General features: G+C 46.7%; 1 protein-coding gene across 8 annotated transcripts; it reads right to left on the reverse strand.

Annotated features, from left to right (window-relative positions):
- Nucleotides 1–543: 543 nt before the first annotated feature.
- On the reverse strand, nt 544–25,882 carry PRPSAP1 (phosphoribosyl pyrophosphate synthetase associated protein 1). Of its 8 annotated transcripts, none has more exons than XM_015645780.3 (11): nt 25,618–25,882; nt 24,823–24,934; nt 17,104–17,156; nt 15,373–15,439; nt 10,831–11,003; nt 10,305–10,420; nt 9,552–9,607; nt 8,897–9,042; nt 3,023–3,093; nt 2,213–2,359; nt 544–1,622 (listed from the first exon to the last, which is right to left on the reverse strand). In XM_015645780.3, the coding sequence occupies exons 2-11, from the start codon at nt 24,903–24,905 to the stop codon at nt 1,464–1,466; spliced, it is 1,071 nt and encodes a 356-aa protein (XP_015501266.1). In that variant the 5' UTR covers nt 24,906–24,934; nt 25,618–25,882; the 3' UTR covers nt 544–1,463. The 8 variants fall into 8 exon arrangements, 7 of the variants coding, with proteins under 7 accessions (XP_015501266.1, XP_015501267.1, XP_018864067.1 ...); XM_015645781.2 differs by lacking the exon at nt 25,618–25,882 and adding an exon at nt 25,457–25,560; XM_019008522.2 differs by lacking the exon at nt 25,618–25,882 and adding an exon at nt 25,074–25,450.
- Nucleotides 25,883–26,270: the final 388 nt, after the last annotated feature.

Below are 26,270 nucleotides of genomic sequence, written 5' to 3' on the forward strand. Positions count from 1 at the left end.
TGGAATTTGGCGTGGAGGTTTAATCCATGCTGGATACTGAAGGTGGTCCAAGCACTCCATGACGAGGAGTCTGTTTGTTTGCCTGGTGTTCAAGGCTTGTTCTGCTCAGTCACTGCTGGCCCAGTGGCACATTTTAGATGTTTGAGTGGAATGGAAGGTTGTAGAATAAGGATAACCAACACTGAACAACTAAACATTTCCTGTGCCGTTGAAGCAACAGCTTTTATTTGTTCCTCACATCAGCAGACTAGTGTTGTAGGTTTTTCTGGAGTGTGTTTGTCTCATCAACGGGAAAGATCAGTTTGGGAGTTTATCCTTGTATCATCCTGGAGACAAAGCCCTCCACATGCATCTTGTGCTGCTTCCTCAAGTGTCCCCTCCACTCAGAAATTAGTATCACTCAAGAAAGGAGTGATCAGCCAGTCCTACCTCCCTGTGAAAAATTGCTGCAAGCTGCCAAGTGAGCCCTGTTACAGCAACAGCCCCACTGAATAGACAGAGCAGCTCTTCAGAGGGCACAGCATTCACAGGAAGCACCAAAGCTGAAAAATCTTACACTTTTTATTGCAGGTTCAGTGTTAGTGTTTTGGAGAGCATGGCTGCATTAGAAGCAGATATTGTTCCAACTTCCCTTCCCCACAAGACTCTGCCACAAACTCAGCCCCAGGCAACTCCAAAAATGTGCCTGGTTTTGCAGTGCAGACAAGTGTTCCAGTAAGGACCAGGACCCTCACGTGACTCGTCACTGAGGAGAAATAATGATCCAAAGCTCACAAAATGAAAAGGCCAACACATAAACTAGCATTCCCTGCTCTGCTGGGACACACACAAGAGCCTGTTCCCAGCTCCCTGACCCAGGGATGGGAGCAGCCCTGCCAATGGGTTGCCCTAAGCTGTCCTTTCGGGATGTTCCGCTAACTTAGTTTTGATGAAAGTCCCTGCTCTGCTGTGCAGGAGAGGAGAGGCCACTGAGCTGGCACGAAGCTGCTGTTGGCTCAGCTCTGCCAGCAGCACAGCCTGAACGTTCCCTTCCGTGCTCTGGGGCAAGACACAGGCAGAAACAACCCCAAAGGCTGCTCTTGCTGCCCACACAGCAATGAGTAGTCTGTTCCCTTCTCACAAGCTGACAGCTACTTCTGTTTAGCTTTTCTTTCTGCCCCTACAGGGCAAGAGATAACATACTAAAAAAAAAAAAAAATCATTAAAGAAACTTAAAAATTCACCACCTCATTTCTCCATCTCTCTTAATTAAGGTAATCCCCCCTATGCCAGTGTCCCCCTCTATTCACTTGTAAAGTGCTGGTCAGGTTGGTTTTTTTCTATTAGATCTCATGGCTCAAGACCCTGAAAACCTCAACGCTCCTACAAAAATAAACAGCTGTGTTATGCCTATGTTTTATGATATTGCCTTTCCATGCAGATTTCCTTCTCTTCTGGAATCCAGGACGGGGGCAGGCTCAGGTCTAGTCATCAACAGTGATGTTGCGGAAGAGATAGGCCATGGACTCGCCGTTGTGGATGCGCCGGATGGCTTCCGAGAGGATCAAACTGATATCCACAGTCTTTATCTTGGGGCACTGCAGCTTCTGCACCTCGTGAGGAACAGTGTTGGTCACTACCACCTATGGAGGGCCAGAAAGGAAAGGAAGTTGTGGTGCTGGAACATTCACCCTCCCTGAGCAGCCACCCTGGATTGACTCCAGGAGGGGTGTGTACTGCGGTTTCACAGTTCAGGGGGAGAAATCCTTGCAAAAAAGATTAAAATAAATGGTCTCCCCTCTAGGACAGTCTGATGAGGGGACCAGCAAAACCAGCACTCTCCAACAGGCTGATGGGCCCACTCAGATCACAGCATCTGTTACTAAGGTTTGAAATCCTGTCCTCTTCATGTACCAGCAGCCCCTGACCAGCTGGGGGAGAGGGGCTGCGCAGTGAGATGCAGCCACACAGCCCCAGCTGCAGGGAGGGAAGTGTCCAGGCAGGGATGACTAATATTTTTATAAGGGAGAAAATACACTCAGAGAAGCAGATCTGATCTGAGCAAGTATTAATCACACTAGCTCTTTTTTTATTTGTTCCAGTGAAGACCCAGCTAACTGAAAGCACCTGATTAAATGAGTAATTCCAACCATGAGCTACGTGCCATAGGAAGGACATCAATTTGTGAGTTTTGGTACCAGCCCTCCCTCTGCAGTCTGGAGAGGAGACTCACCTCATCAATGGAGGATTCCTCTATGAGACGGGGGGCATCTGCTGACAGGAGCCCATGAGTGGCCATCACAAATATCTTGTAGGCTCCACGCTCTTTCAGGATCTCTGCAGCAGCTACAAAGCTTTCCACGTCATCAATGATGTCATCCTGCAGAAACAGAAATAACATCAAAACCAGAAGTTTACAGAGCCTGCAGAGCAGGAGTGGATCAGGGTACTGCAGCTTTGGCCATGCACACAGATGAAAAATAGAATCCCTGTCTACTTCAGCTGCTGATGAGGACAGCCACGTGCATGACTAATCTGTGAATGCTATTTCCCAGGTTTAATGACCCTTTTGCTAGTGTGGACAGCAAATGTTGTGTCTTGGAAACAAGTTAGTCCCTGCACATGCACAGTTTATCATCAGCAAGGCATATTTTTTCATGGGGTAGGAGCTGCATGTTGATTACTTACACAGCATGGCATAGCAAGTAACAGAGACTTGGAAAGTTTTTTGTTTGTTTGGGGTTTTTTAACACTTCAGGGTTTTTTTTCTGTGTGCCCTGGATTTATTCATTACTTGCAGACATCTGACACTTAGAATCAAGTGAGCAAGGAGATTTTAGGGCTTAAAGAGCTGAAGTGCAAATGGTTTTCACCAGAAAGCTGAAATAACCAAAGCCACCAGCACAACTGGAGAAATTAGTGTCTAAAAACATTCCCACTCCTCCCACCAGCCATCCATCCCTCTGACCCTCAGGGATGGAGCAGCTGAAGCAAAGATGCTGTGAGGAAGCCACCCCCCCACCTGCTCCCCTCAGACTCATACCACAATGATGGCAATTCTTCCTCCAACATCTCCAACCACAGTTATTGGCGGTTTCTCCTTGGCCATCATCACTAAAAAAGAAGGGAAAAAAAGAGTCCAGGTGAGTCAGGCTTGAGTCAAACCCCACCAGTTCCACCACACAAGAGGCTGAACCATTAAACATCTTACACTGATTCAGAGACAGATGTGCTTTACATGATCCTGACACCCACCTAAGCGAGGACCCCTGATTTAAACACCATTTTTCTCCTCAAATGAACAGCACTGCTGCATAAAGAGGAAATTCTGTTTCTGTGGGGATTTTGTACTGACCTCAGAAACAGAAAGCAATTCAAACTCTAACAAACCCCTGTGCAAGGAGAGTTACAAATCAGCACCTGGTTTATGGGCAATATCAGTGACTTTCTCTGAGCTCCAGCACAGGACTTGAAAAAGGGTCCATTCCATGACTGGGAACAAAAAATGTGCTTTTCTAAGCAGCACCTCTCAAAGGGCAGGTGCTTTACAAGATGCAGCTTTTCACCTCTTGGACTCAGTAAATCATCTGTAGGATCAGAGACTTGCACTGCACCTCATTTGCTTTCTCACATCACCAAACACAGAGGGGTCTTTGAGACCTTAATACCACCTGCTCAGGCAAAGAAAGCTTAAGGAAGTTTGCAGAAGCAAATTTGCTGATTATTTTTAAGTGGATTAATGGAAAGAGTAGGAAAAAATCCAGTTGAAACTCAGTTCAACAAGCTCAGGGCAACCAGCAACTGGATCAAAGGATACACTGACAAGCTGTGCTACCTGTCACATAATGAAGAGATGTACTGGGAAAAAAGGTTCCATTCCCTCCTGACAGTACTTTTTGTACTGACAGGGTTCATGCAAAAACACATCCTGCCAAAATTGCAGCAGCATCATAAAAATACCAGAGATCTGAACTAAGATGCATTGAGAGTGTCCAGATGTAACACAGCCTTCAGACTTACACCAAGCAGCAGCCAGCCTCCAGCTGGTTGCCAGCCAGGGACGTGGTGTCCATCTGCCAAACCTCTCACTTGCCATGGGGTGCTGGAACAAAACCTTCCAGCATGGAAAGGACACTGTGGTGGGCAGATGTGTGACAACAGGTGACAATCTGGGCTGATCTAACCACTGAAGCCAAGAGGCACCTCCAGCATTTTGTAACACTTACCTGGCCCACCCCCACACCCCTATTTTATACTCTCCACAGTGAGTGCAAAGTGTCCTGACAAGGCACTTGGTGCCCCTCCTTTTCTAAGCTCAGGTCTTGCCAGGATTCTGGCCACAGAGGCTTCTCAAGTGCCTCAAGGAGTTCAGACACTGCAAGATTTTTCTCTTAAGATAATCCACTTCAATGTAATACCTGAGCAGCAGGAGAACACAAGCCATTGCCCATCAAAAAGCATGTCTGAATATTGATCTCCACTCTCCTCACCAAAAAAGTCTTACATTAAACTCCCCATCCTGCACAGCAGGATGATCCAGTACTATTCCCATATCTCATCAGTGCCTGGGAAAGCTCAGAGTGCAAGCACAGCTGAGTGAATGAATCACACTGAGGGATATGATGAAAGCAATTATAAGGACCACAACTTGAAGATTCTTGTGTATTCACATCCATGACCCACTCCACAGGCTGGTTTTTCATAAACCAACCAAAACTGTATAAAAGGTGTCCAGTAGTTCTGTTTTGCCCAAAGTCCCATTACTCATTGCCAGGTTTTGCAGTTAAAGTCACAGCTACCTTGGACTGAGGAGTTAATCAACAGCTCTTTGTGGCACAGATTCCTCAGCCTCCCTTGCATGGTTATTTCTGAGTCTCCTATCAAATGCAAAGTCACATCTAAACCCTGAAGGAAAAATATTCTTATAAGAAGGAAGATTATTTGTAATAAATGAAGATTAAGCACCACAAGAGTAAATTTCAGTTACAGGCACTACTGGCCTGCTTAGATTAGTTATGAATTTACTATCTAGTCTGGACAGTAACAGAGCTCCTGGTGGGAGCTGTGAAGTATCAAAAGGATTCCACCTGGCTGCCATCCCAGCCTCCATGTGTATCCACTGAAGAGTGCCATCTCTGCTTACAACAGCCAGGTCAGGGGAAACTTTTCTACACAAATGGTGAAGAGCTGAAATTCAGCACTATTTTACTCACAGAGATACGGAGTTTCAGCAAATCAGTATCCTTCTACTCCATGAAGGAAACAGACACATTCCTTGCTATGCTCAAAGGCTAACATGGCAACCAGCAACATTAGCAGTGCTTTGCATCTCTGTCTGGTTTTTAAAAGCTGTATTTCAATTTTGGTTTATTTTTAAAGAATGGTAGGCAACATGTCGACCTACCCGGATCTTAAAGAGATGTTCTCCCTTTTCCTTGTTCAATTTTCTCTGCAAAAAAAAGAAAAAGAAATTGCAAGCCAAAGATCTACCCACAACCACATCAAATCTCAACTGCTCCAAGGTGATGAGAGTCTACACAAGGGTTAGTGCAGCCAGTTTCTTCTTCAAAATCTTTGGACATATAAGGATGTGCAAGTCAGAACTACTATGAGGAGGTGCCTTGAAAAATGATTCAAATAATAAAGAATATTTTCCTCCCAGACACAAACCCTCTATGTTCACAGACAGAAGAGGGTAACAGAAATAAGCCATGGTGGTACTTTTGCTCGATGTAACCCTTTGGATCACGTACAAGTTTGGGTTAAAGAGCTGCTGACTTTCTGGAGAGTAAGAAAAGATGCTTTTGGTACCTGTAGCTTCTGAGGGGGAAAAATAAAAGAGAAAAAACTAGACCAATCACCATTTTTTACAAAACAAGAATATCAAAGAACACTTTCATTCAGATGTGCATAGTATACACCAAAGTACCACATGTTAAAGGCAGGATCACTGGCACTAAAAAAGAACATTCCCAGGTGTGTAAACATGTTGCTTTAATTAAGTAGTCAAAAATGAGTTAAGAAGTACTAAAATATATTTTGTTTGGAGCTGACAGTGCAAATTAAAGTGACAATCATCAAGAAATATAATGCTGCATTTATAACAGAGCCTGGGAGCAAAAGGCTGCTCAAGAATGAACTGTTTTGTGTAGATAACCTTGGAAGGACAGAAAACATCCCTGTGCCCAGCCTAAACACAGGCAAGATGGGGGTAGGGAAGCAGGAACAGATCTATGGTCACTCCATTTTTTCCCCCTAACTCCCTTTGTGGCAGTTTGCTGGGCTCTGGGATTCAAGCAGACCATTAGCTCTGTATAAAGTACTGAATTCCAAAGCCACTGAAATGATTTAACAGATGGTGCTCCACTCTTTTTCTCACGGAAACATGCAAAGAGTCCCCATGCATTTGTTAAGGCACAGCCCCGAGCCAGCTGCAAGCTCTGAGACACAAAAGCACACAATCAAAGGGAATAACCTTGGAGTGACATCCTGTCTCCAAGGCTCTGATTTCAGGGGCTGCAGTGATGTGGGCTCTTGCTGCCACTCTAGCACAGCATTTTAAGTGCAATTAGAAGCACCTCTGGTATTTTTCTGTTGTGGCTCCCTACGAATCAGAATATCACATCAGGCCACACTCAGAGGACAATAAATAAGCCATTACACTGCCCAGCATTCATTAATTAGAGGCACATGATCCCTGCTAGAACAGGGGGAGAAGGTGCATGCCAGGACACAGGAGCCCGGCCAATTCACTGGGAAGCCCATGGAGAATGGCACAAAGCACAAGCCATCGCTGTGGGGCTCTGGGGCTGCTCCCAGACACAGGTTTCACCTCTCTCCTGGTTCTAACACAACTGGCAAGTCTGGCATCCTCCACACTGATCTGGTTGTAGCCCAGAGTGGGATGCCCCATAAGAAGTCTCAGCCACTCCCCAGGAACATCCCCAACCTTCTGTCTGCCAGGCCCTGGTTTGGTTGCTGAGCCAGGCAGACTCACAGACCATTTCTGTTTTGATAATTGGAGGGTTTGGGGACAGTTTTGGTGTAAGGAACATCCAGTTCTGAGCAGCAGCATGTGTCTGACCTTTCACAGCCAATCACACAGCTGAACCCTGCTATACTCTGCTCTCAGAGCTTTCACCACCAGGAAGGGAGAACTGAATGAGGGTTTGGAATTAATGTGACATTTGAAGTGGGAAGATACTTTTCAAATGACTGAATTGGACAAGAAACAAGGCACAGCAGAGAGGGTCAGCAGAGACACTTGCAGCATTGCCATCCCAGCTGCACTTTCACCTCTGTCTGGCAGAGACTGTGACACAACCAGAATGCAGACTGCTTTCAGACAGGGATAACCTCAGAACCCTGCTCACTCAAAACCAGGGATCTCTCAGGATAGAAAACAACTTCTAAGGAGAGTTTTGGACAAGTTTGCCCCACAATCCACCTCATGACAGAGAGCTGCCAAGCCACAGCTCGACTGTTTTACACTGTGCCTTAGGCATGCTGGGATGTAAGGTCATTGGTCAAGTGCTGAGTTTGTGCAGCAGGACATAGTAAGAAAGTGGTGATATAGCAAATTAGTTTGTGTTTGGATAGGTGAGGACTGAAAACAATTTTCCATTGGATTCATTACTAAACAGGACAAGGGCACATTTCTGTATGAACAACCATTTACAGGGCTCTCCAGCAGCACAACCTTCCACAACTGAGCTTCTTTGAAGTGACATGGCTGGAAATAAAAATACAGTCACATCAATTCCTCCATAGCAGACATACTACTGATATTCTGGAGGACAGCATCCTCCAGAATATGAGGGGAAGGAGAAAGTGAAGAATAACAATGCAAATTCCTGCTTTCTTGGACAGGCATGAAAAAAATCCACTTGTCAGGAGGAAAATAAAGCCCCAAACTTCATTGCCAAACCCCACCTGCCCCCCAAGGCTCAAGAGGAGTTTCACCAGCAACAAAAGCACTTTTTAACTGATTGTATTCCAGTGAGACACACTGGGGTGACGTAAAATGCCTGCAGTCTTACTTGCCTGCCCTCCACAAGCTGCCCACAGACTGGTTGGATGTTCTCCCTAAATTTCCAAAGATGATTATCAGTAGCCAAACCACTGCTGGTGTTGCCACATGCAGCAGCACAGTGTTTCCCACGGGCACTTCTCAGCCACGTTCCTGCTCCAAATTTCTTTCCTACCACCACCTGCCTAGAAAGCTAAAATCTTCCCCAAAAGGAGCTGGATTTTGATTGTACTGTTGTTATTTGACTGCTGCAGGAATACAAACAGTCCTGAGGATGGCATTTCCCAGAACACAAGTTTCTTCTTTTTCTTCTGCTCTCTGCTCCCAAATCAATGGCAAGAGCTCTGGAAGCAGGACAACAATGCTCTAGGAGAACCTATTCACCCCAGCCACATAAACCTCAAAACATTGTCAGAACAGACATTGGAATATGATCACCTGGATGCCAAGGTGAAGAAAATTTCCAGCAGTAACAATGGCTGCAGAGAAGACAAAGACCAGCCCTCCCCTCCCCAGTGGAGCCAACAGCCTCAGTGATCATTATCTCATTACTTACACTTTTACATCTCCCTTGTTTCATCAGCTCAATGAATTCTGTTGCTGAATACTGTAAAAGCACCACCTTTATCAGAGTTTGTCAGTGTAACACTATAAAGTAGGCACAGCCAAGGAGAAACTACTGATGCTCTGCATGGCCAGAAGGAGTTAAATAAAAACCTTCCCCTGTGAATTCTCCTAAAACTCACTGATATCAACCTTTCTATCAAAAGAGTTCCACTGGTCTAACTGCCTTTAGGTTGGTTACACAGATAAACCAACAGAAACTTCCCACCAAACTCTTCTCTTTTTTTTTTTCCCCCAAAGGTAAGCAGAGAAGCTTGCTCTTACATGGCAGCTCCAGGCCAGGATGCACAGTTGCATTTTTGAGCATTGGAGGGGAGTGACGCCCGTCATCCATGTCCTGCTCCGTGCACTGAGCCTCTCCATGGATCACTGCCAGCCCCAGCCGCAGCCTCTCGGCGTAGGACTGAGCCCTGCAACACAAAAACAGCCTCTCAGGAAGGTGCTGGGCTGATGCAGTTTCACAGCCCACTACAGCAAGTCTCTCCCAGATCAACAGCAAGCAAAGGCTGCACCTCTGTGGCTGTTTCTCTGCAAGAAACCTCACTGGAAGTGACTCCTCATTCCTTATTAAAATCCCAAAGCCCACTCTACCCATTGACTCCACCACAGGGTCTCCTGTGTTCCTCCACATGTGAAATGCTTTCTGAGATGGTCAGGCAGTGCTGAAACTCCAGTAGCAAGTCTGACTCCAGGGGAACCATTTCATTTCAGTGAGACTGCCAGGGTTTACTCACATGAGGGTGGGAATACAAAGTTCAGCTGCCTATCTGCACCACATCCATCCCATTTCCAGCCACAAAGGAATTATGACCAGATTATCAATCCATCTGCCACCCTCCCATACTTTCCCTGGTACATCTTCCACCAGCTCAGGTATTTTCCTAGTAACTTTTAACCAGCCAGCAAAGCATCCATTTACCTTTTAGCAGCACCAGGAGATTTGGCTACAATAACTGCGTTTCTGTAATCTGGAATCTGGATGTGATAAAAAGTTAATTAATTAAAAAAAGACCTTGCTAGGGAGTAACTGGTTTGATACATGGCTGAATAAGTTCACCCATCCTCCTCCCCAGAACTAAATTTTTATTCTGTGACAAGAAACTAGAGAGGCAACTGCACTTGCTCCCAACACCAGTATTTGTGTATTCTGCAAAGGTGGGAATGTTCACTATGTTTAACCCTCCCCATATGGGGAAGCCTTGCTCTCATCATGTGGGAATAAATCATCTTTTGCACATGGAGAATAAAACCTCTGTGCCCTGCTCCCAGCCCTGCTGTGCTCAGCACTCCTACACCCAGCCCAAGACAAAGTCTATCAATAATTCAGAGCAGTCAGAAATCCAGCACAGCACCAAGGGAGAGGGGAAGCAGTTTAACGGGATTTCAGAGGTGATTAGAGGCAGGAGCACAAGTAGCATCTCTCAAATGGCACTAACTCCACAGTGAGCAAGCTCCTCTCCTGCTTGTGCTGCAGTTCAGTTTCTATCCAATCACAGAAGTGTAACATCCTTCCATCAAACATGCAATAGGTGCCCCCTGAGAAAGAATTCATTAACAGAAGGATTGACCTAGACTGACACCACCACCTCTACTTAAAACAGAGGCCCAATGCTGCCATCCCATTAAAATGAGTTCAGACAAGTTGATATACATAGAATTAGAGTAACCTCACTTCTTCCTGTATATACTGAAGCAAGAAAGGGGATGCTCTCAGGTTGTCTACTGGAAAGCTGAAGAAGCCTTGGATTTCCTTTTGATGAAGGTCCATAGTAATAATATGTGTTAAACCTAAGGGAGGAAAACAGACAACAATTTATTGAAAATACTCCCACGTGGCTGGAGTTCCTTCAACACCTCCATTTTCCAGACTGTTTTAGCTATTACTCAGACTATTATGCCATGTCATAAAATAATCATAAACAGATTAACACAGAAAGTTCCACAGACATAATGAGAAACAGGCATGTGATGCTACAGCACTGGCCTGACACTGTATTTCACTACAACATTTCTAGGCCACTTCCCCAGGTGCAAATTACAGAGAAATACAAGAAAGCTGAAGAAAATTAATTCCCCTAATGTGGCTCAAGATCTCAGCAACATGCCCCCACATCAAACAGGAGACTGGAAGGACAGGTGACCTCTGGGATGCCCAGCAGCACTCAGCCTGCTGTGCTGCTGCTCCCTGGGACACTCACCTGCCTTGGCAAGCATTGAAGCCAGCAGCTTGCAGACTATGGAGCCCCTCTTCCTCATTTTGCTCTGTTTGCTGTAAGGGAAGTAGGGGATGACCCCAATGATGTTCCTGGCACAGGAAGTCTTCAGTGCATAGGCCATGATCAGCAGCTCCATGACAGCAGTATTCACATCTCTAGGAGATTTCAACACAATTCCAAATATTAGCAGGCGTTTTTCCAATGCAACTCCTTTTCCATTTATACTGACCACCCCTCACCAAAACTCCAAGAAAATGATGCTTCATCTCAGGCTAATATGTGCCACACCCAGATTGCAGCCATACAGCTCCTTCCACCAAGCCACAACAAATTACAATCAACTCTTACACATACAGGACACAACACCAGCACTCAAGAGCTGTGCACTGGAATTTGATTTGATATTCTAACATAATGTGTATGATGATTTCCATCCAACACAAAAGGCTTTGTATAGAATTTAGTTTGGAACAAATGTCACTTGATACAGTTTAATTTGAACTAAAATAGTCTTTTAAAGAAGCAGCACACATGCAGCCAACACAACTTCATCCACACTGGATTTCTTAGGGTATATTCCTCTTTAACAATGTAAGGCAGGTTATTTTTCCTGCCTTAAAAAATACTGTAATTGGAGCAGTACAAACTCCAGACATAGCACTTTGGTGGAGGTCAGCATCTCCACACTTTAGCTTACCTAGAGACAGAAGGAACAACAGCACATGAAATGCTAAAGGACTGTTTTTTGAAAGAAAAAACAACCAAAGAAAAAAATACCATAGGCAGAAGAATCATAGAATATGCTGAATCTGAAGGGCTCCATCAGGATCATGAGTGCAGTTCCTGGTCCTGCACTGGACACCCAAAAAATCCTATCCTGTCCCTGAGATTGTTGCTTCTTGAGCTCAGACAGGTTTGGTGCTGTCACCACTTCCCTGGGGAGCCTGTTCCAGTGCTCAACCACCTTTTCCTGATATTAACCTAAACCTCCCCTGACTCAGCTTCATGCTGTTTCCTTGAGTCCTGTCACTGGTCATGAGACTGAAATATTCCATTTACAGTTTGCTCACCCACAATGACTGGAGTGGCCCAGTAGGAGTGTATTAATCTGCATTTTCATTGATTTTGGGATGGGGAAAAAAGCTAAGCCCTTAGGTCCCATTTAGTTCTTGAGACCAGCACCAAGAGACACTGCTTCACCACAGACTGACTCAAGAACATGTGGAAACTGAAGAGCACGTGCTTCAGATGGCAGGACAGGCACTCCTGCAAGACAGACCCCCTTTCCTGGGGGTTTCCAGCACGGACAGCTCCCAGTGACACACCACACCCCCAGCCCAGTCAGGAGAGCAGGGCTGGAGTGGCTCAGCTGTGCAGCCCATGGTGACAGGGCAGGGGCTAACTGGGCCATCTTTCCACACAGCAGCAGAATAAACAGAGCAGCCTAAAGCCCTGCAGAGCTTCCTGGACATTACCCAAGCACTGCTCAGCCCCTGTTTTCCTCCTGAGACAGACACTACAGACAGCTTCTCCAACTGCCCAGAGACATGACCCATGACAAACCTCTGACCATTTCCATTTCCCCACTGCTCTCTCTTCCTTTGGAAATTAACCTCCACTTGTGCCTCTTCTTTTGTGAGGCTCTGGGTCTCTGTTGTCCCACTGGCCCTGCCAGCCCGCGCACACAATGCCATTTACACACAAGAAAGCTTTGTTGGCTCTGGAGCACCCAGCCAAGAATTACATAAAACACAGCCCCCTGCCACACAGGACAACAAGCAAACAAAGAACTGTTTCTTCCCTTTGGTGGTTTAGCTGTGCCAGTGGGGCTGTGAGAGAAGAAAAAGATGCTACTATCAGTGTCATGTACAAACAAAGTGGTCAAACTGAAGCCTATTTAAAGCTCATCTGAGAAACTTAGTATTTTTCATCATTATTTTTCAACTTACTCTTTGAAAATACATGCATATTCACATGGAAAGCAGGCAGAGAACAGGACTGGGACTTCAAAAGGCACCAGCAGCTCTGGTGCTGCTGCAGGACACCAGCAGCCATACTGAAGGAGAAGTTATTCAAGGAGGGTGCTTCTCCCAGTATTCAAGCAGGATCCCAAGCTGGGCTCGGGGAAGTTCCTGCAGAGCAGCTGACACAGGCAGTAGGAAGAGGTGGATGTGTCTGTCCCTCCAGCAGGGCCCAAGGTGGGTGGGCTGAGCAGGTTTCAAGCTGAGCCATCACTGATCTGCTCCTCTGCGAGGGGCACTGACCCCAACCAAGGGCACCAGCTGGGTTAAATGGCATTGATGGAGGAAGCCCAGCCCCAGCATCTCCAAAAGCCAAGAGAGCATCCTGGGCTCCTTGCTGCCCTCCCCATCTCTGGCCTTGAAGCCATGCTCAGTTAGTGACCGCTGGGAGGGCTGAGCCAAGACCTCACACAGGGGCTGGCAGCTCATTACCAGGACACTCAGACAGCTCAGCTATCCCCCACACCCTGCTTACCACCCCAGAGACTCCCTTGCTGCTCCTTACCTCTGGCTGGGCCATCCCTGGACACCCCTGCTCTGGAGGCTGAGCAAACACCTTTTGTGACACTGTCCATAGACTTTGCAACAATCAGCACCAACACTCAGCACTAAAAGGTTCCTTTTGCCTTTAGGGTACCACAAAATCGCCAACTCGTTCATTTTTCTACCACCTAAACATGAGCTATTTGATCTTCCCTCATATAAATGCCAGTCTACACACCAGTCTTGGATGGTAACTGTCCTTGTCACCTTTTTTTGGGTTGTGCTACAGCTTTTACGACAGAGAGCCTGTATCAAATATTCAGGTCTTTCTGCTCTCTCTGTGCATTTAAGATGCAGACTGTGAATTCACACTGCAGCATAACAAGGTTGTTTCCCTCTCTACTAACAAGTCCTAATATTTTCTTTTCAAACCACTACTGAGTGTGGAAGTCCTATTCTTAGATTATTCCACACAGTTGTTGTTTTGACTCTCCTAAAAAGCTTCCTGAAACCCACTGCAAAATTGAGATGTCCTTGAACCTGTCCTTTCTAGCAATGCAGCAAGGCACAGCTGCAGTTTAGGAATGAAAGATGACTTGGCTGCACAACACTGGCTCCTCACCTGGAGGGCTTTGAACATTCTGGCTAAAAAAGATCCATTTCTTGGCCCAAAACACTGAATTCAGTTAATGGAAAAACAAGGGATCAACAAGTTAAAATAAAAAGGGAGGCTTTCCCCTCCCAAAACTGCTCCTATCCCTAATGCCCTGAGTTAGCTCTCTCTGAACATTCATCTGTTTCATGTTTACACAGCTCTCAGTAACAAGTTATTTCAGAGAACTCCTTCACAAGGGACAACAGAATAGCACCACTCACCCAAAACATAATCCTACAGAAGGGGATTTTCATCTTGCAGAGATTTAGTTGCTCCCTGAAGGAGGAAACACCTGGGGCATCTCTCTGAAGAGAGATGAGCCCTACAAAAATGTTTCTGCCTGCAAGAGGAATTCCAGGAGTAAGCTGGTCTAGGTAGTCCTACTGATTTCTTTACAACAGGCCAAGCATTTCACAGAGGGAATGAATTTAAATTTTCAGTGGGCTCTATTTCTCTAGCAAGAAAGAAAAAATCCTGTGTCCAGGCAATTCTGCTCCCTAGTACTTTTGAGCTACAATTGAGCTCTGCTAACTTATTACTTCTTGTGATCTCCAAAATATGAGCAGAATTTGGTAATTTGGGAAAAGGTATCAGAACAGGAATATTCTTGTTTTGTTAATATCAATACCACATCTCTGAAAACAGCTCACAACAGGTTGATTTGCAGTTATCATTTATTTGTAGGCTCCCCTCCCATCACCCTAGTGCTGTCCCATTACTCTTCCTGAGCCAGCAAGGAGCAAGGCTTCTGGGGTTACAGATGGTTTTCTAGCCCCCTGGTAATTTGCAGCACTTCTCTTACTCCAAGCCTAGAACAGCCCAAAATAAAACCCAAAAAGCCCCACCATCATCAAGAACTGTAAAAGTACAGGAGGGAGGCTATGGGCTTCCACCTGAGCTCAGTTTCACATCACTACAGCAAAAGGGGAAGAGTAATCCAGCCTGCAATGAAAGCAGCAGCTGCTGTTTGATGCTGGCTCTGTTGCTTGGTGGTTGGGAGGCAGAGGAAATCACCCATCCTGGGATGGAAATGCCAGTCAGAAATCATCCAACAGCTGAGCCTGAAAGGCCACCAACACACAGACCAGGGAAGTTTCAGTGGGAACCATCAGTCACTCCTGCTCCTGCCTCAAGTGACACACTCCATCTATTTGATGGGAAGCACCTCAGTGTTGCAATCAATCCCCTGGGAATGTCAACAACTTAACACTATGTGGGGCTTAGATCTAAGGCAGAGCAATGACAACACTGCATGAGTTCCATTGGTTATTGTGCTGGTTAGCAGAGAGCAAACCACTGAAGCATCTCCTGATGTAGGTATTCAAAGCACATCCCAGGTGCAGAACTGAGCCACAAGTGCCTCACCTGGGGATTGTCTGTATGATGAAGATATCCTGTCCACGGACAGACTCTTTTATTTCAACTCTTGTTTCTGAAAAGGATGGAAAACAGAGTCAGTTTTGTTTCCAAACATCAGGTTGACAGTGACAACACACCATGTTGTAGCAGCAACCTTGCACCGCTAGTCAGGGCAGATGAGGACTCACTCCTCTGCCCTTTGTGCACATACATATGCAAATGAGCCCACTGGATTTTCCAAAGGCTGGTCCTGGGTAGAGCTGGCATGACATATCAGTGAGTTAGTTGTATTTACAGAGCAAAAGTAGACTGAATATCTGGTTTTTTATAGAATTTAGAATTTTAATATTTAGAAGACAATTTACCTAACTCTCAATAAGAAATCCTTTTCACACTTCCATGGAGGGCTGAGAGATGTCAACAGCACATTCATTAGTGAGCAATTAACCACCCAAGGAAGAACAACCTTCAGAACTTCCAAGAAGGTAACTCAGCACTTTTTGCACTTTGATCTTTCACAGCTTACCATGGGATCAGCTCCATGCTGGCTGGAGAGCTCAAGGCAATATCAGCAGCAAGGAGCTCAGAGCAAGAACTCCCCAGTTTCACTATCAAGGTTCATTGAAAATTCACATTTCAACACTGGCACAGGCTGGGAGTCTGGGTCTCTGCTGAGCACCACTCCTACAAGTCCCTGACTCAAATGCAGAAACTAAACCCCAAGTAGCTCTGCAAAGCCAAAGCAATGAGTCCAGGTTTCCCAAGGTGCCTGCCTTAGCCACTCATTTTCCACACAGTCATGAGCTAGAGGGAAGGGGTAAAGAAAAGGAAAGAAACAGCTCCTCAGCTATGGAATTCCAAGTCTAATTGCCTTGCCCTGGCAGTGACCCTACAGGACTCTGCTGAGAGCAGACTGATCAGCTGTGCAGCGATGAAAAACGACTTCAGACCTCATAGCAAGCAACCTGATTTAAAACCAACCCCAAAGGGCAGCGAGCTCTCCCGGGCAGGGATGCACCAGCCAGCCCAACCATAACCACAGCAGCTCTCCCACTGAGAGGCCCAATCCGGCTGCAACAGCAGCAGCACTACCACAAAATCCTCCACCCCTTCCTATAGCAGCTCTGTATCCATACTCTCTCTTGCAAACAAGCTAACAGAGGTCTTGAAACAGTAAATGACTCTTTGGCTACATGGCTACAGAACTCTGCTGGCCAAAATCTTTGTGTTTAACATCGGCATCTGAAAATGGACGCTTGCGGAGTGTTAACCTCCTTAAAAACAAAAGCAACCTTCAAGAGGCATTTTCCCCAGCACAGCCATGAATTTGCACTTTTAAAGGCAAGGGCAGCTGTAAATTTTGTGTGTCAGGGAAGGGCTGAAAGAAAGCGATAATTTAAATTTTCACAAGGCAGACACTGAAAGCGGGGCATCACTTTTGAATCTGGAGATGTTTTGCTCAGCATAGGAGCATAAAAGATTTGGCAGCAACTAAAACCTGAGGCAGGACTCTAGAGGAGAGTTTGCAGGTGGGCAAACAAGCAAGATAACCAGGGAAAGCAAGGAACATGTTTAATTGCTTTGTCCAAGGTCAGCCATGGAGGTTTAGCACTGCCAGAGGCAGCAGTAACATCACAGCTGAATCACTGCACTTCTTTAGGCAGGTCTGCCCAATGGAGTTACACAGCATTTCTAAGATTACCTCAGAACAGTTGCAAATATAGAGATTTCTCTTACCTCCATTAGTTTCTTGGTACACCACAGATTTCCCCAACTCAGCACCGAGACGCCTGGAAAGAAAAAAAGGACGTTGGAAATGGAGGAATCCGGCCGTTTGTGCTGCAAAACAGGGAATGGACCACATTCCACACCTCCAAAACACAGCACTGCCCAAGAGGGAGCTGAGTGAGCCAGCCAGGCTGCAGAACTACATCATCCCCTTCTCTGGGGGTCTCCTTCCCTCTGATGCTGTCTCTTATACACATCTAGAAGAGGGAGCTGAGTGAGCCAGCCAGGCTGCAGAACTACATCATCCCCTTCTCTGGGGGTCTCCTTCCCTCTGAGGTCCCTGAGAGGGCCCTGGGACACATCACTCTGCAGCAGGTGACTGACCACAGGCTGTGACTCCTGATGGCAAAGGACACCTTGCCAGCCTGTGCAATGCTCCCTTGGGCAAGTCTGATGTACAACTAGAGTTGAATGATTTACTCAGACTCAATTAATGGCACCTGAGTCACTTTTTTGACTCCCACCTCTTCTCCTTTTTTTTTCTCCTTGAGCCTTCCTTCTGAAATAACTCAAATGATAAATGATATTTTAATGTCAATTTTAAATTTTTTTTCAAATTATTCCTTCCTTTTCTTAAATATCAAATCTACAACACTCATCACAACAAAGATTAGTCATTCTCCTTTCTCTTTTTAATTTATTTCTTACAAAACAAAGACTCACTTTGAAGAGCATTTTAAAAGGCTCCAAAATGCAGACTTTTCCCTCAGGTGACACTTCAGTACTTAACTGCACTGACAAGTAATCCATTAGTAAGTACTTAAAGGCATTTGTGCTTTAACCCAGAGCCTCAGCTGTGAGACCCTGCAGCAGTGAAATGCTTGGGCTGAAGGAGATGGAGCCAGGACAATTCCCTCCTCTCCCAGGATATGCTCTGTGGCCATGGCCACACAATGAATTAGGAAAGAGTTTATGCCTGAAAAATACCTTTGTTCACCACACTGATTATGGCAGCAGTTTCCTGTTTGCACTTGTACTGTTTTTACCTGGATATGTGCCAAAATTCTGCAGATCAGGACTAACCCTAAATAGAAGAGTACATATCTTCTGCTGGTTTTTTCTGATCTACAGCCTTCAGCAGTTGGTCTCACTCCACCTCCTTACCCACTAACTCGGCCTTGCACTTCAATTGTCACAAAGATCTGTGCTTTCAGAAGTGAAAGAGCAACACAGCCTGACCCTGGCATGCTTCTGTCCCATCAGCAACTGCTGGGCTCAGCTGTGAGCCAGAGCTGGAGGTCCCAGCTAGAAGCTGGCCTGGAGAGTGTGCCTGGGACAGCTGAGATAACAGACACTTGGATGCCATGGGATATGTTTGCTTAGCTGGCTCGAAAGCATGTCTGGCACACACGCCCTCCCCACCGAGTGTCTGGCAGCACGTTTTGCAATGGCTGGGCTGGTGACTAAACTGCCACCTCGAGAGCTGGACGTGCCAGACTGTCACCAGCCCTGCTTGGGTACCAACTGCAGCATCACCCTGCAGCCCAGGCCAGACAAGTCTCACGTATCTCCCCACTGGGCTCCTCTCAGCCCAGATGGGTTAAAACTTGCAGCTGCAATGCAAAGGCATCCTCAGTACATTCAGTATCTTCAAAAAGAGCTGGCAGCTAGTCAAATAAAAGCAATTCTTGGCACCTCACCCACACCAGAGGTGAGTTTTTCAGGTGTGATCCTGCTGTCCTGATGAGGACAGTCTGGCATTTTCAACCACCAAGCTCAGTCCTAATCACTGCTAAGGCATCTGTGTCCAAACAAGCTCAGAAACATACACACACATCCACCCACCCCAGAGCAGTGTGTGGTGGGAAATGTTTCATGACTCACACTTGTTCCACCACAACTACATGGCAAGTCTTGCACGTTCCACTTGGAGGCACGTGCGCCCTGACTTCACTGCAGACAGCACAATCCTACCTCAGTATGGAGAAAAAAATCCATTGGAGAGACTGTGCAAGTGCTCTTAGTCAGCCCTGAATCTCATGGCAGGATGGAAAGCTTCAAAACCAGTCCAGCTGGACTCATCTCAGCAAAACACCCCTTGGGAGGTGGCACTTTCAGTGCTAAGTGGTGGCAAACAAAACCATGTTTGTGGTGCTCACAGGGAATCATTCTCACGTTGTACTAGGGGAGGTTTAGATTGGATATTAGGAAATATTTCTTCCCTGAAAGGGCTGTCAAGCCTTGGAACACACTGGCCAGGGAAGTGGTGGAGTCACTATCCTTGGAGGGATTTAAAAGACATGTAGATGTGGCACCTGGGGATATGGTTTAGTGGTGGCTTTGGCAGAGCTGGGTTAACAGCTGTGCTCAGTCTTAAAAGTCTTTTTGACCTTCATGATTCCATAATGCAGCCAGCAGAAACCAGAGCCCAGTGCTCTCCTACTCACCATACAGCAGCAATGCAGTTTGTGTGCTGCTGAAACCAGAAGTCAGAAGGGCAAGTTTGCTCCCCCATGGCAAGAGAGACACTAAAACAGCTCAGCTTGGGGCACTAAAGCAGCTCAGCTGTCAAACCTGGGTGCAGGGAGCAGCAGAAAAGACAGGAACAGATGACAATTTAGAGGAATGAGCAGCTCTGGTCAGACAATAAATCCCAGCTCTGCTCCAACTGTTGACTGCAGGTAAACAAGAGCAGTGGATATGAGATAAAACTGCCCATGAATGTCCCAGATCAGCCCTGCCTGCAGCACTCCAGAGTCCCAGGAGCCACAGGCACAGCAGGATCCACAGGCAGCTCCCCCAGAGCAGCTGAGGTATGTGCACCCCAGGGGCACACCTCGCACCAAATCCCTTCCTGGAGGCTTCGGTTAGACAAGGTATCAGCCAGGGAGGGAGTCTGATAAACCTTGACTGAGTCAAGGACAATAAAGAGGGGAATGTTTGGTGCTGTAAAGCACCAAATTCCAGAGGACTTTTATCAAAAGGGATATTTGCATGGAAGTCAAGGGCAGGGCACAACCTTATTGACCACACAGCCTGGCAGCAGCCAGAGTTCAAAGATAAATTTCCCTTTCCTATTACCTCTCCCTTGTTTTCTTTTCCATCCCAACTCTTTTCTCTCAAAATCCTCTCCATCCTGAAGCTCCAGGGTTGTTGCTTTAGGGGATACAGGAATTGAATTGACTGCAAGAACTGTTTTCATCCAGCTCCAGGACTAACAGCATAATCACAATAATCTGGGCTACCACAGTTACTGATCACTTGTCTGCAGACACAGGCAGGCCTGCACTAGGACACAGAAGGTGCCACTGCAGGTAACCCAGACCACACACCCAGCAGAGATAAAGCTGCTTCTGGGAAAAGTAACATTTTAGGTCCGGCAGACAAATCACATTTCCAAGCAAAATGAGCTGCTATCCTCACACCAGCTCCATCACTAAATCAACTCCTCTGGGGCATGACAGCACTGAAGAGAAAAAAAATACCTCTTTATGGCTTTAAAAATCCTACTCAGAGCAATTGGCCAGTAAAAATTCGTATTGATCTGGAATCTCTCTGTAAACATTGCCCAGGAAGGATGATCTAACTTTCTGCAGTCTCAAAATATGCCAAGAGGATATTAAGCTGTGAATACAAAAGTGTTTATAAAACCTGTCTCAAATTCACATCTAAGTGAAAACAGCTCAGGAGTCACCTATAGTTTAATGAGGAAGTGACACACTGCAGTATTTTAGGGAACACTGGGAGTCTGTATCAGATTGTACTTTAAAATGCTCCACTGAAGACTGTCAAAAACCACTGTACCAGGCTCTTGAGACAAAGCAACTCCATGTTCAGCTGAATCAAATTTCAAGGGGCAAATGTACTCACAGTACTTTGTGCCATCACAGCCTGTTTCAGTGCCACTGAGAAGTGCCCTCAGCCCAGGCTGTGTTTCCTTCTCCTCCTCTGTGACCAGAATCCAAGATATTTGTCAGGTTATCTCCATAGGGAGCTTTCAGCCAGCTTGCAGCACAAACATTTAATTTGAAGAGAAAGCTAAACACAAAGCTCTTAATTATGATAATTTATTTTGGCAATATCTGCTTCATTATAAACACTTTCCCTGGTGTCAGCTCAACAAACTCCCAACTCTCCCCACATCTGCAGACTCAGAAGGAGCTGGAGCAGAGGACAGAGGGTCTGTGCTGTGCCTGACTGTGGCCAAATCAAGCCACAGCCTGACTCTGAATTGCTTTTCAAACTTCAGCAAATATTTAAATAAAGATCAGCCATGGTCCAGCCAGCACAATGGCAGCTCTGCAGTGCACTTCCTAATCCCCCAGTAAAAGAACAGCCAGGAAAGGGAAAGGGAATGGCAGCTTCCTGGATACAATCTATTTAGATATCATTAGAACTATCTGAGCTCTCCTTTGCCTCTCCCCATCCACCCAGCCCAACAGAATATTTGAAGAAAAGTTCCTATTGCTCATCTGGAATCACTTGTTCCAGCCATGCAGCCCAACTACTGGCAAATACCAGGCAGATCTTCCTCTACTCTGGTGAAGGAACTTCCCCTAAAGCTGTGCTGGCCAGCACAGAAAGCTCCTCATGAACCCAGCCTGCTCAGCCACATTCTGTGTTCCACCTAAACTGCACAGAGATGTTCTGACTCCCCTCTGCCACCCTCTCATGTGCTGGTAAGATGACCTAAAGAATACATTTCCTACCAGAAATCCTCCCTCAGCTGAGGGAGGCTGCTGCAAGTCCTCTGAATGTACTGTCTCCCCCCAAAGCAGGGCTTTAACCTCCCACCCAGTCACAGAAAATACCACCCTGGGTTTAGCATTGTGACCCAGCTCTGTGCAGCCAGAGGTCAGAACACAAATCCCTGTGTCTGCCTAATTCCATGTTCATGGTCATGGCAATGCTCTATCTTCACACCACCAGCATTTTCCACGCTGCAAACTGAGTAAATCTCTGGAATACTCACATCCACAGTTGGCAGTGAGAGAGTATCACATCCCACATCACAGAGCTGCAGGAGCTCTGGGGAGGCATTAGCAAGATTCAATCACCAACCTCCTCCAAGCCAAACACATAAGCAGTGAGTAGAATGTAATATTTGTACCTGCTGAGCCAAGCACTGCAGTCACAAGGAGATCTAAATGCATCTCTTGGATTAAAGATCAAAAAGACTTCCTAGATCTCCCCCCAGCAGCACACAGACCCATCAGGAACCAGCACTGGTCACAGAAATTATCTCTGTCCCCTGGAAATGCAGCTTGTAATCAGGTGCCAAGTGTCCTAATTACAGCAAGAGTTTTCTTTCCATCATGGAAAGAATTTAAAGTAAAATAATCATCACTCTCAATTTAAAACAGAAAAAATAAAGACATGGGTTTATTTATGTCTCAGTGGTGCTGAATCTAAGGAAGATCTTCATTACTTCAAGTTTCACAAGGTCCTAATAATCCAGCACCAGCTCCTCTCCCTGGCAGTCATTACAATCAACTAAAACTTTGAAAACCTAAAGTGAAAGTAAGACTGACCATTAGTCATCGTCCCATAAGCAGAGAATGCTCAAGGGAAATCATGAAGATCAGAACTGTGCCAGAATATGATACTCAGAGCCTGAAATGAAAGTAGCTCTGGAAGTTTTGCAGTAAAGAAAGCGAGGAGATAAATGAGGTGTCTGAAAGCTGGTCAGTGTCACACTGCTCCTCTCCAGGCTGGAGATTTTAAAAAGGATAAGTCAGAACTATTCAAGTAGATATCTTAAGCTCATACCTACAGAGCCCAGATGAACAGGTGTCTCAAGGGGCCCTCCTAATATTGAGTGTTGTTTTAAAGTTTTTTTACTACTTTTACTCAAGGTCATAAAAAAACTTTAAAAAGAACCCCCAATATTAGAGGACAGACTCACCCTTGTAAGATTGCTCCAACTCTGTTTAAAGGTGCAACTGACCTTCCCAGCAAAGAACAGGCTGGGATGTGAGACAGGGGAAAGGCAGCAACCATGCATCTTTTGCAACCTGAAAGAAGAAGGGATGTGTTACAGATCAGTTGAAACAGCCCTCAAGCTCCTAAGGGAAGCCAGTGCAAAACCACTGTGCTAGATGCTGAAAATACCTTTAATTTTGGGAGACTTTTTACTGTGGGCAAATCTGTACTGTGAACAGCTCCCGATTTTGTACCCACAACAAAGATAAATGTCCTTAAGCCTCAGTTAAGCAGCAGCTGTGTGTCACAGGGCTGTGCTCGTGCCACCATCAGAGCATCCAATATCCCACTGATGGCAGAGCCAAGGGAAAAATCCCACATCGGCCCTATTAGAAATTAACTTGTTGAGAGATCAAGGAGGGGGCTGGGAGATCATTCTGGATCCAGATCCTGCTTCTTTCCCCCCCAGAGCATCCCTGGGATAACATCAGCACATCATCCCAGCCAGCGCCATGGCCTGGGGAAGCCTCTCTGTGTCTCTTCTCATTTCATCTTTATAAAGAAGGGAGTTATTTTTAAGACAAAGAACAAGGAAGAAAGATTGCCCATTTGCTCCTCCAGTCCTGAGAACTCAGAACTTGTCCCCAGGGGAATTCTGTTGTGTCATGTTGATGCAACAGGACAAGCTCTGTAAAACTCTGTCCCATCTGCTGCAGCAAAACTTACTTTTTTATAGAGAGATACATGACTTTCAGAGTTCAGTGACAGGAAAGTGAAACAGAACTGACCAAATATAGCAAGAATACATAAGCCCAAAGAAAAAAAGGAAAAAAAAAATGCTTTCCACTCCCAAACACAAGGATTTTCCTCTTAGCCTCACATTTAAAGAAGTCCATCACTATTATCCAATACACCTCCCAGCCAAACAGCCAAGTCAGCTCCGTGGAGATAATCTGTGCTAAGGATTGAACACTGTTTATTAAGCAAGCAGGACCAACAGCAAACTGTTCTCACAGTTTAAGGTGGCAGCTCATCTGTACTTAAGTCCTGCTTCCAATTTAAGCACACCCTTGGAGATGGGAATGGGGCAGCAGATGCCTAGCAAGATTAACTGGGATGCTGTCAGGGGCAGCAGACAAACCAGCACTGAGACCCCTCGATTTTGGGATCAGCTGCCTATGAACTGTATCTAAGAGCACCAAGAGCCCCATTTTGGAGGCAGATGTCACACTCTTCACTCATCAGGACCCAACACATCTGTCCCAGACAAGACAAGGTCAAACTCTGCCTAAATTGATGGCTGAAGAAAATGAGGCAGACTTTTACTCTAAATTAAACAGCCCAGGCTGTCCAGCTCTCCAGAATTCATTCTGATCAGTGCAAGGTGCTGTGCCGAGGTGCATATGGACACTCCCCTTGCTCCAGGCACCGAAGCTGCTGGGAAAACAAGGTCAGGAGCTGGAGAAAGTTTTGAGAGTCTCCCAAACCTGCTAAAAACGCTTTTCTGAGGTTTGTCGAGCCAAGTTTCACCTCCTTCCTCCCCAAAAGCAACAGCTTTTGCCGCAGCCAAGCCTTTCCAGCAGTGAAATGGACATCAAAGAAGGGATAAAGCGGCGAGTCCATTTCCATCGCTGGGTCAGACAGAGCTGGTGAAGATTCCCAGCGCAAAATCTCCACAAAGGTGTTCGCAGGAGACGCCTTGGGAATGCGGGGGATGCCAGAAGCTTCTCCAGCCGCTCGGGAGGGCTCCTGCCTGCGCCGGGGAGCGATGGGAGAGAAAGAAACTTGAAAGAGAAGGCAACTTACTCCGTGATCTTCTTCGCCAGCTCGGTGGAGGCTGCGGTAGAGTTGGCCGAGAAGACCCGGTAGCCACTTCTGGCCGCGTTCATCGCCAAAGAGTCATGCAACCCCCGTGGAGCTCGAAAGTGAGAAAAAACAGATTTATAAGGCAACAACAGCTTCCGTGGCATCCTTTTCTTTCCTCTCCGCCGTGATCACCGCCCCTTAAGGGGTGGGGAGGAGGAGGGGGAAGAGGAGGGTGGGGACCCTTCCGCTACCTATGGACTTGCTGGTCCATTCCTGCGGCAAAGTATGAAAGGGAGAGGGAGAGTGGAAATTATGATTATTAAAAATAAAAAAAAAAATTAAAAATGGAGCAGCAGCTGCTTTGGGGAGCAGAGGGGTAGACAGGCAGCGGGTAACCCCACCCCACGCCCACTCAGCGGCCCCTCATGCAGCAGGGGAGGGATGACCCCAAAATGAGGGTGGGTAGCAGGGCGGAGAGGGGTCCTGGACTGGAGAAGGTACGGGTGAGCTGAGGGAGGAAGGCTGGGGGGGTTTGTGATGCAGCAGGGTTGGACCGAGGTCTCCGTGGCGGCGCAGGGAGTCCCTGTGAAGGGGGAAGTCTCTGGGGGCCACGGTCCCATCCCGCTCCCCTCACCCAGCCCAGCGAGTTTCGCCACCCGGCCAGAGCGCCGCTCCCTCCGCCGCCATCTTCTCGGCGGGAAAAGCCCGCCCCCGCCGCCATCTTAGGTGAGGGCACCGCAGCCGCTCTCCCCCGTCACGGCGTCCCCGCACCGCCTGCCCGAAGTGCGCCGGTACCTCGGGAGGACAGCGCCAGAACCGTCCCTCCTCGGGGGATAAATACACTTCCCGCTGGCCGAGGGCGGCCCGCAGCGCGGCCGCCTCCCGCTGCTGCCCGGCGGTGAGAGGCACGGGGTGTCGGCCGTGGCTGAAGTGCCCGTGCCGAAGATGGCGGCAGGGGAAACGGAAGCGCGGCGGCGGCGCTCTGGCCCCGCTCTGTGGCGGGGGCGGCGGGAGGACCCGGCCGGCCCGCGGCTCCCGCAGCCTTTTCCCGAGGGAACGCCCCGTGCCCGGCGCTCCGCTGTCCGCTCTGGAATCCTCACGGGTACAGGCACTCAATGGCTTAGTTAAACAGGAAAGTTCAGCTCCAGCCCATCTGGCAGAGCGCTAGGCTGACCTTTCCATGCACTGTGTGCTTATATATAACACCTATAAATTAAATATATTAACGCATGTATTATTATATAAATAATATACACTTTATAGATAAAATACATAGTGTATATAAAATATTAAATCTTTAATACATAGTGTACTTATCACATATAGTTGCATATCGTATAAATGTGTATAGTAATTATATATAAAATATCTATTATATGCTATATGTGTTATATGCAAGGAATATATATCTCAAAATATATATATATAAGGAGGAGGTGAAACTTGGC

Source organism: Parus major, chromosome 18, assembly GCF_001522545.3.
Source record: "Parus major isolate Abel chromosome 18, Parus_major1.1, whole genome shotgun sequence".
NCBI classification, from domain to species: domain Eukaryota; kingdom Metazoa; phylum Chordata; class Aves; order Passeriformes; family Paridae; genus Parus; species Parus major.

Coding starts and splice junctions, on each gene's coding strand:
- PRPSAP1 (XM_019008521.2), bottom strand. CDS start 24,986: ATGCCACGGAAGCTGTTGTTGCCTTATAAATCTGTTTTTTCTCACTTT. Junction 15,440..17,103: donor GTACCAAGAAACTAATGGAG/GTAAGAGAAATC, acceptor CATCCTTTTCAG/AAACAAGAGTTGAAATAAAA. Junction 1,623..2,212: donor AGGAATCCTCCATTGATGAG/GTGAGTCTCCTC, acceptor GGCCCTCCATAG/GTGGTAGTGACCAACACTGT.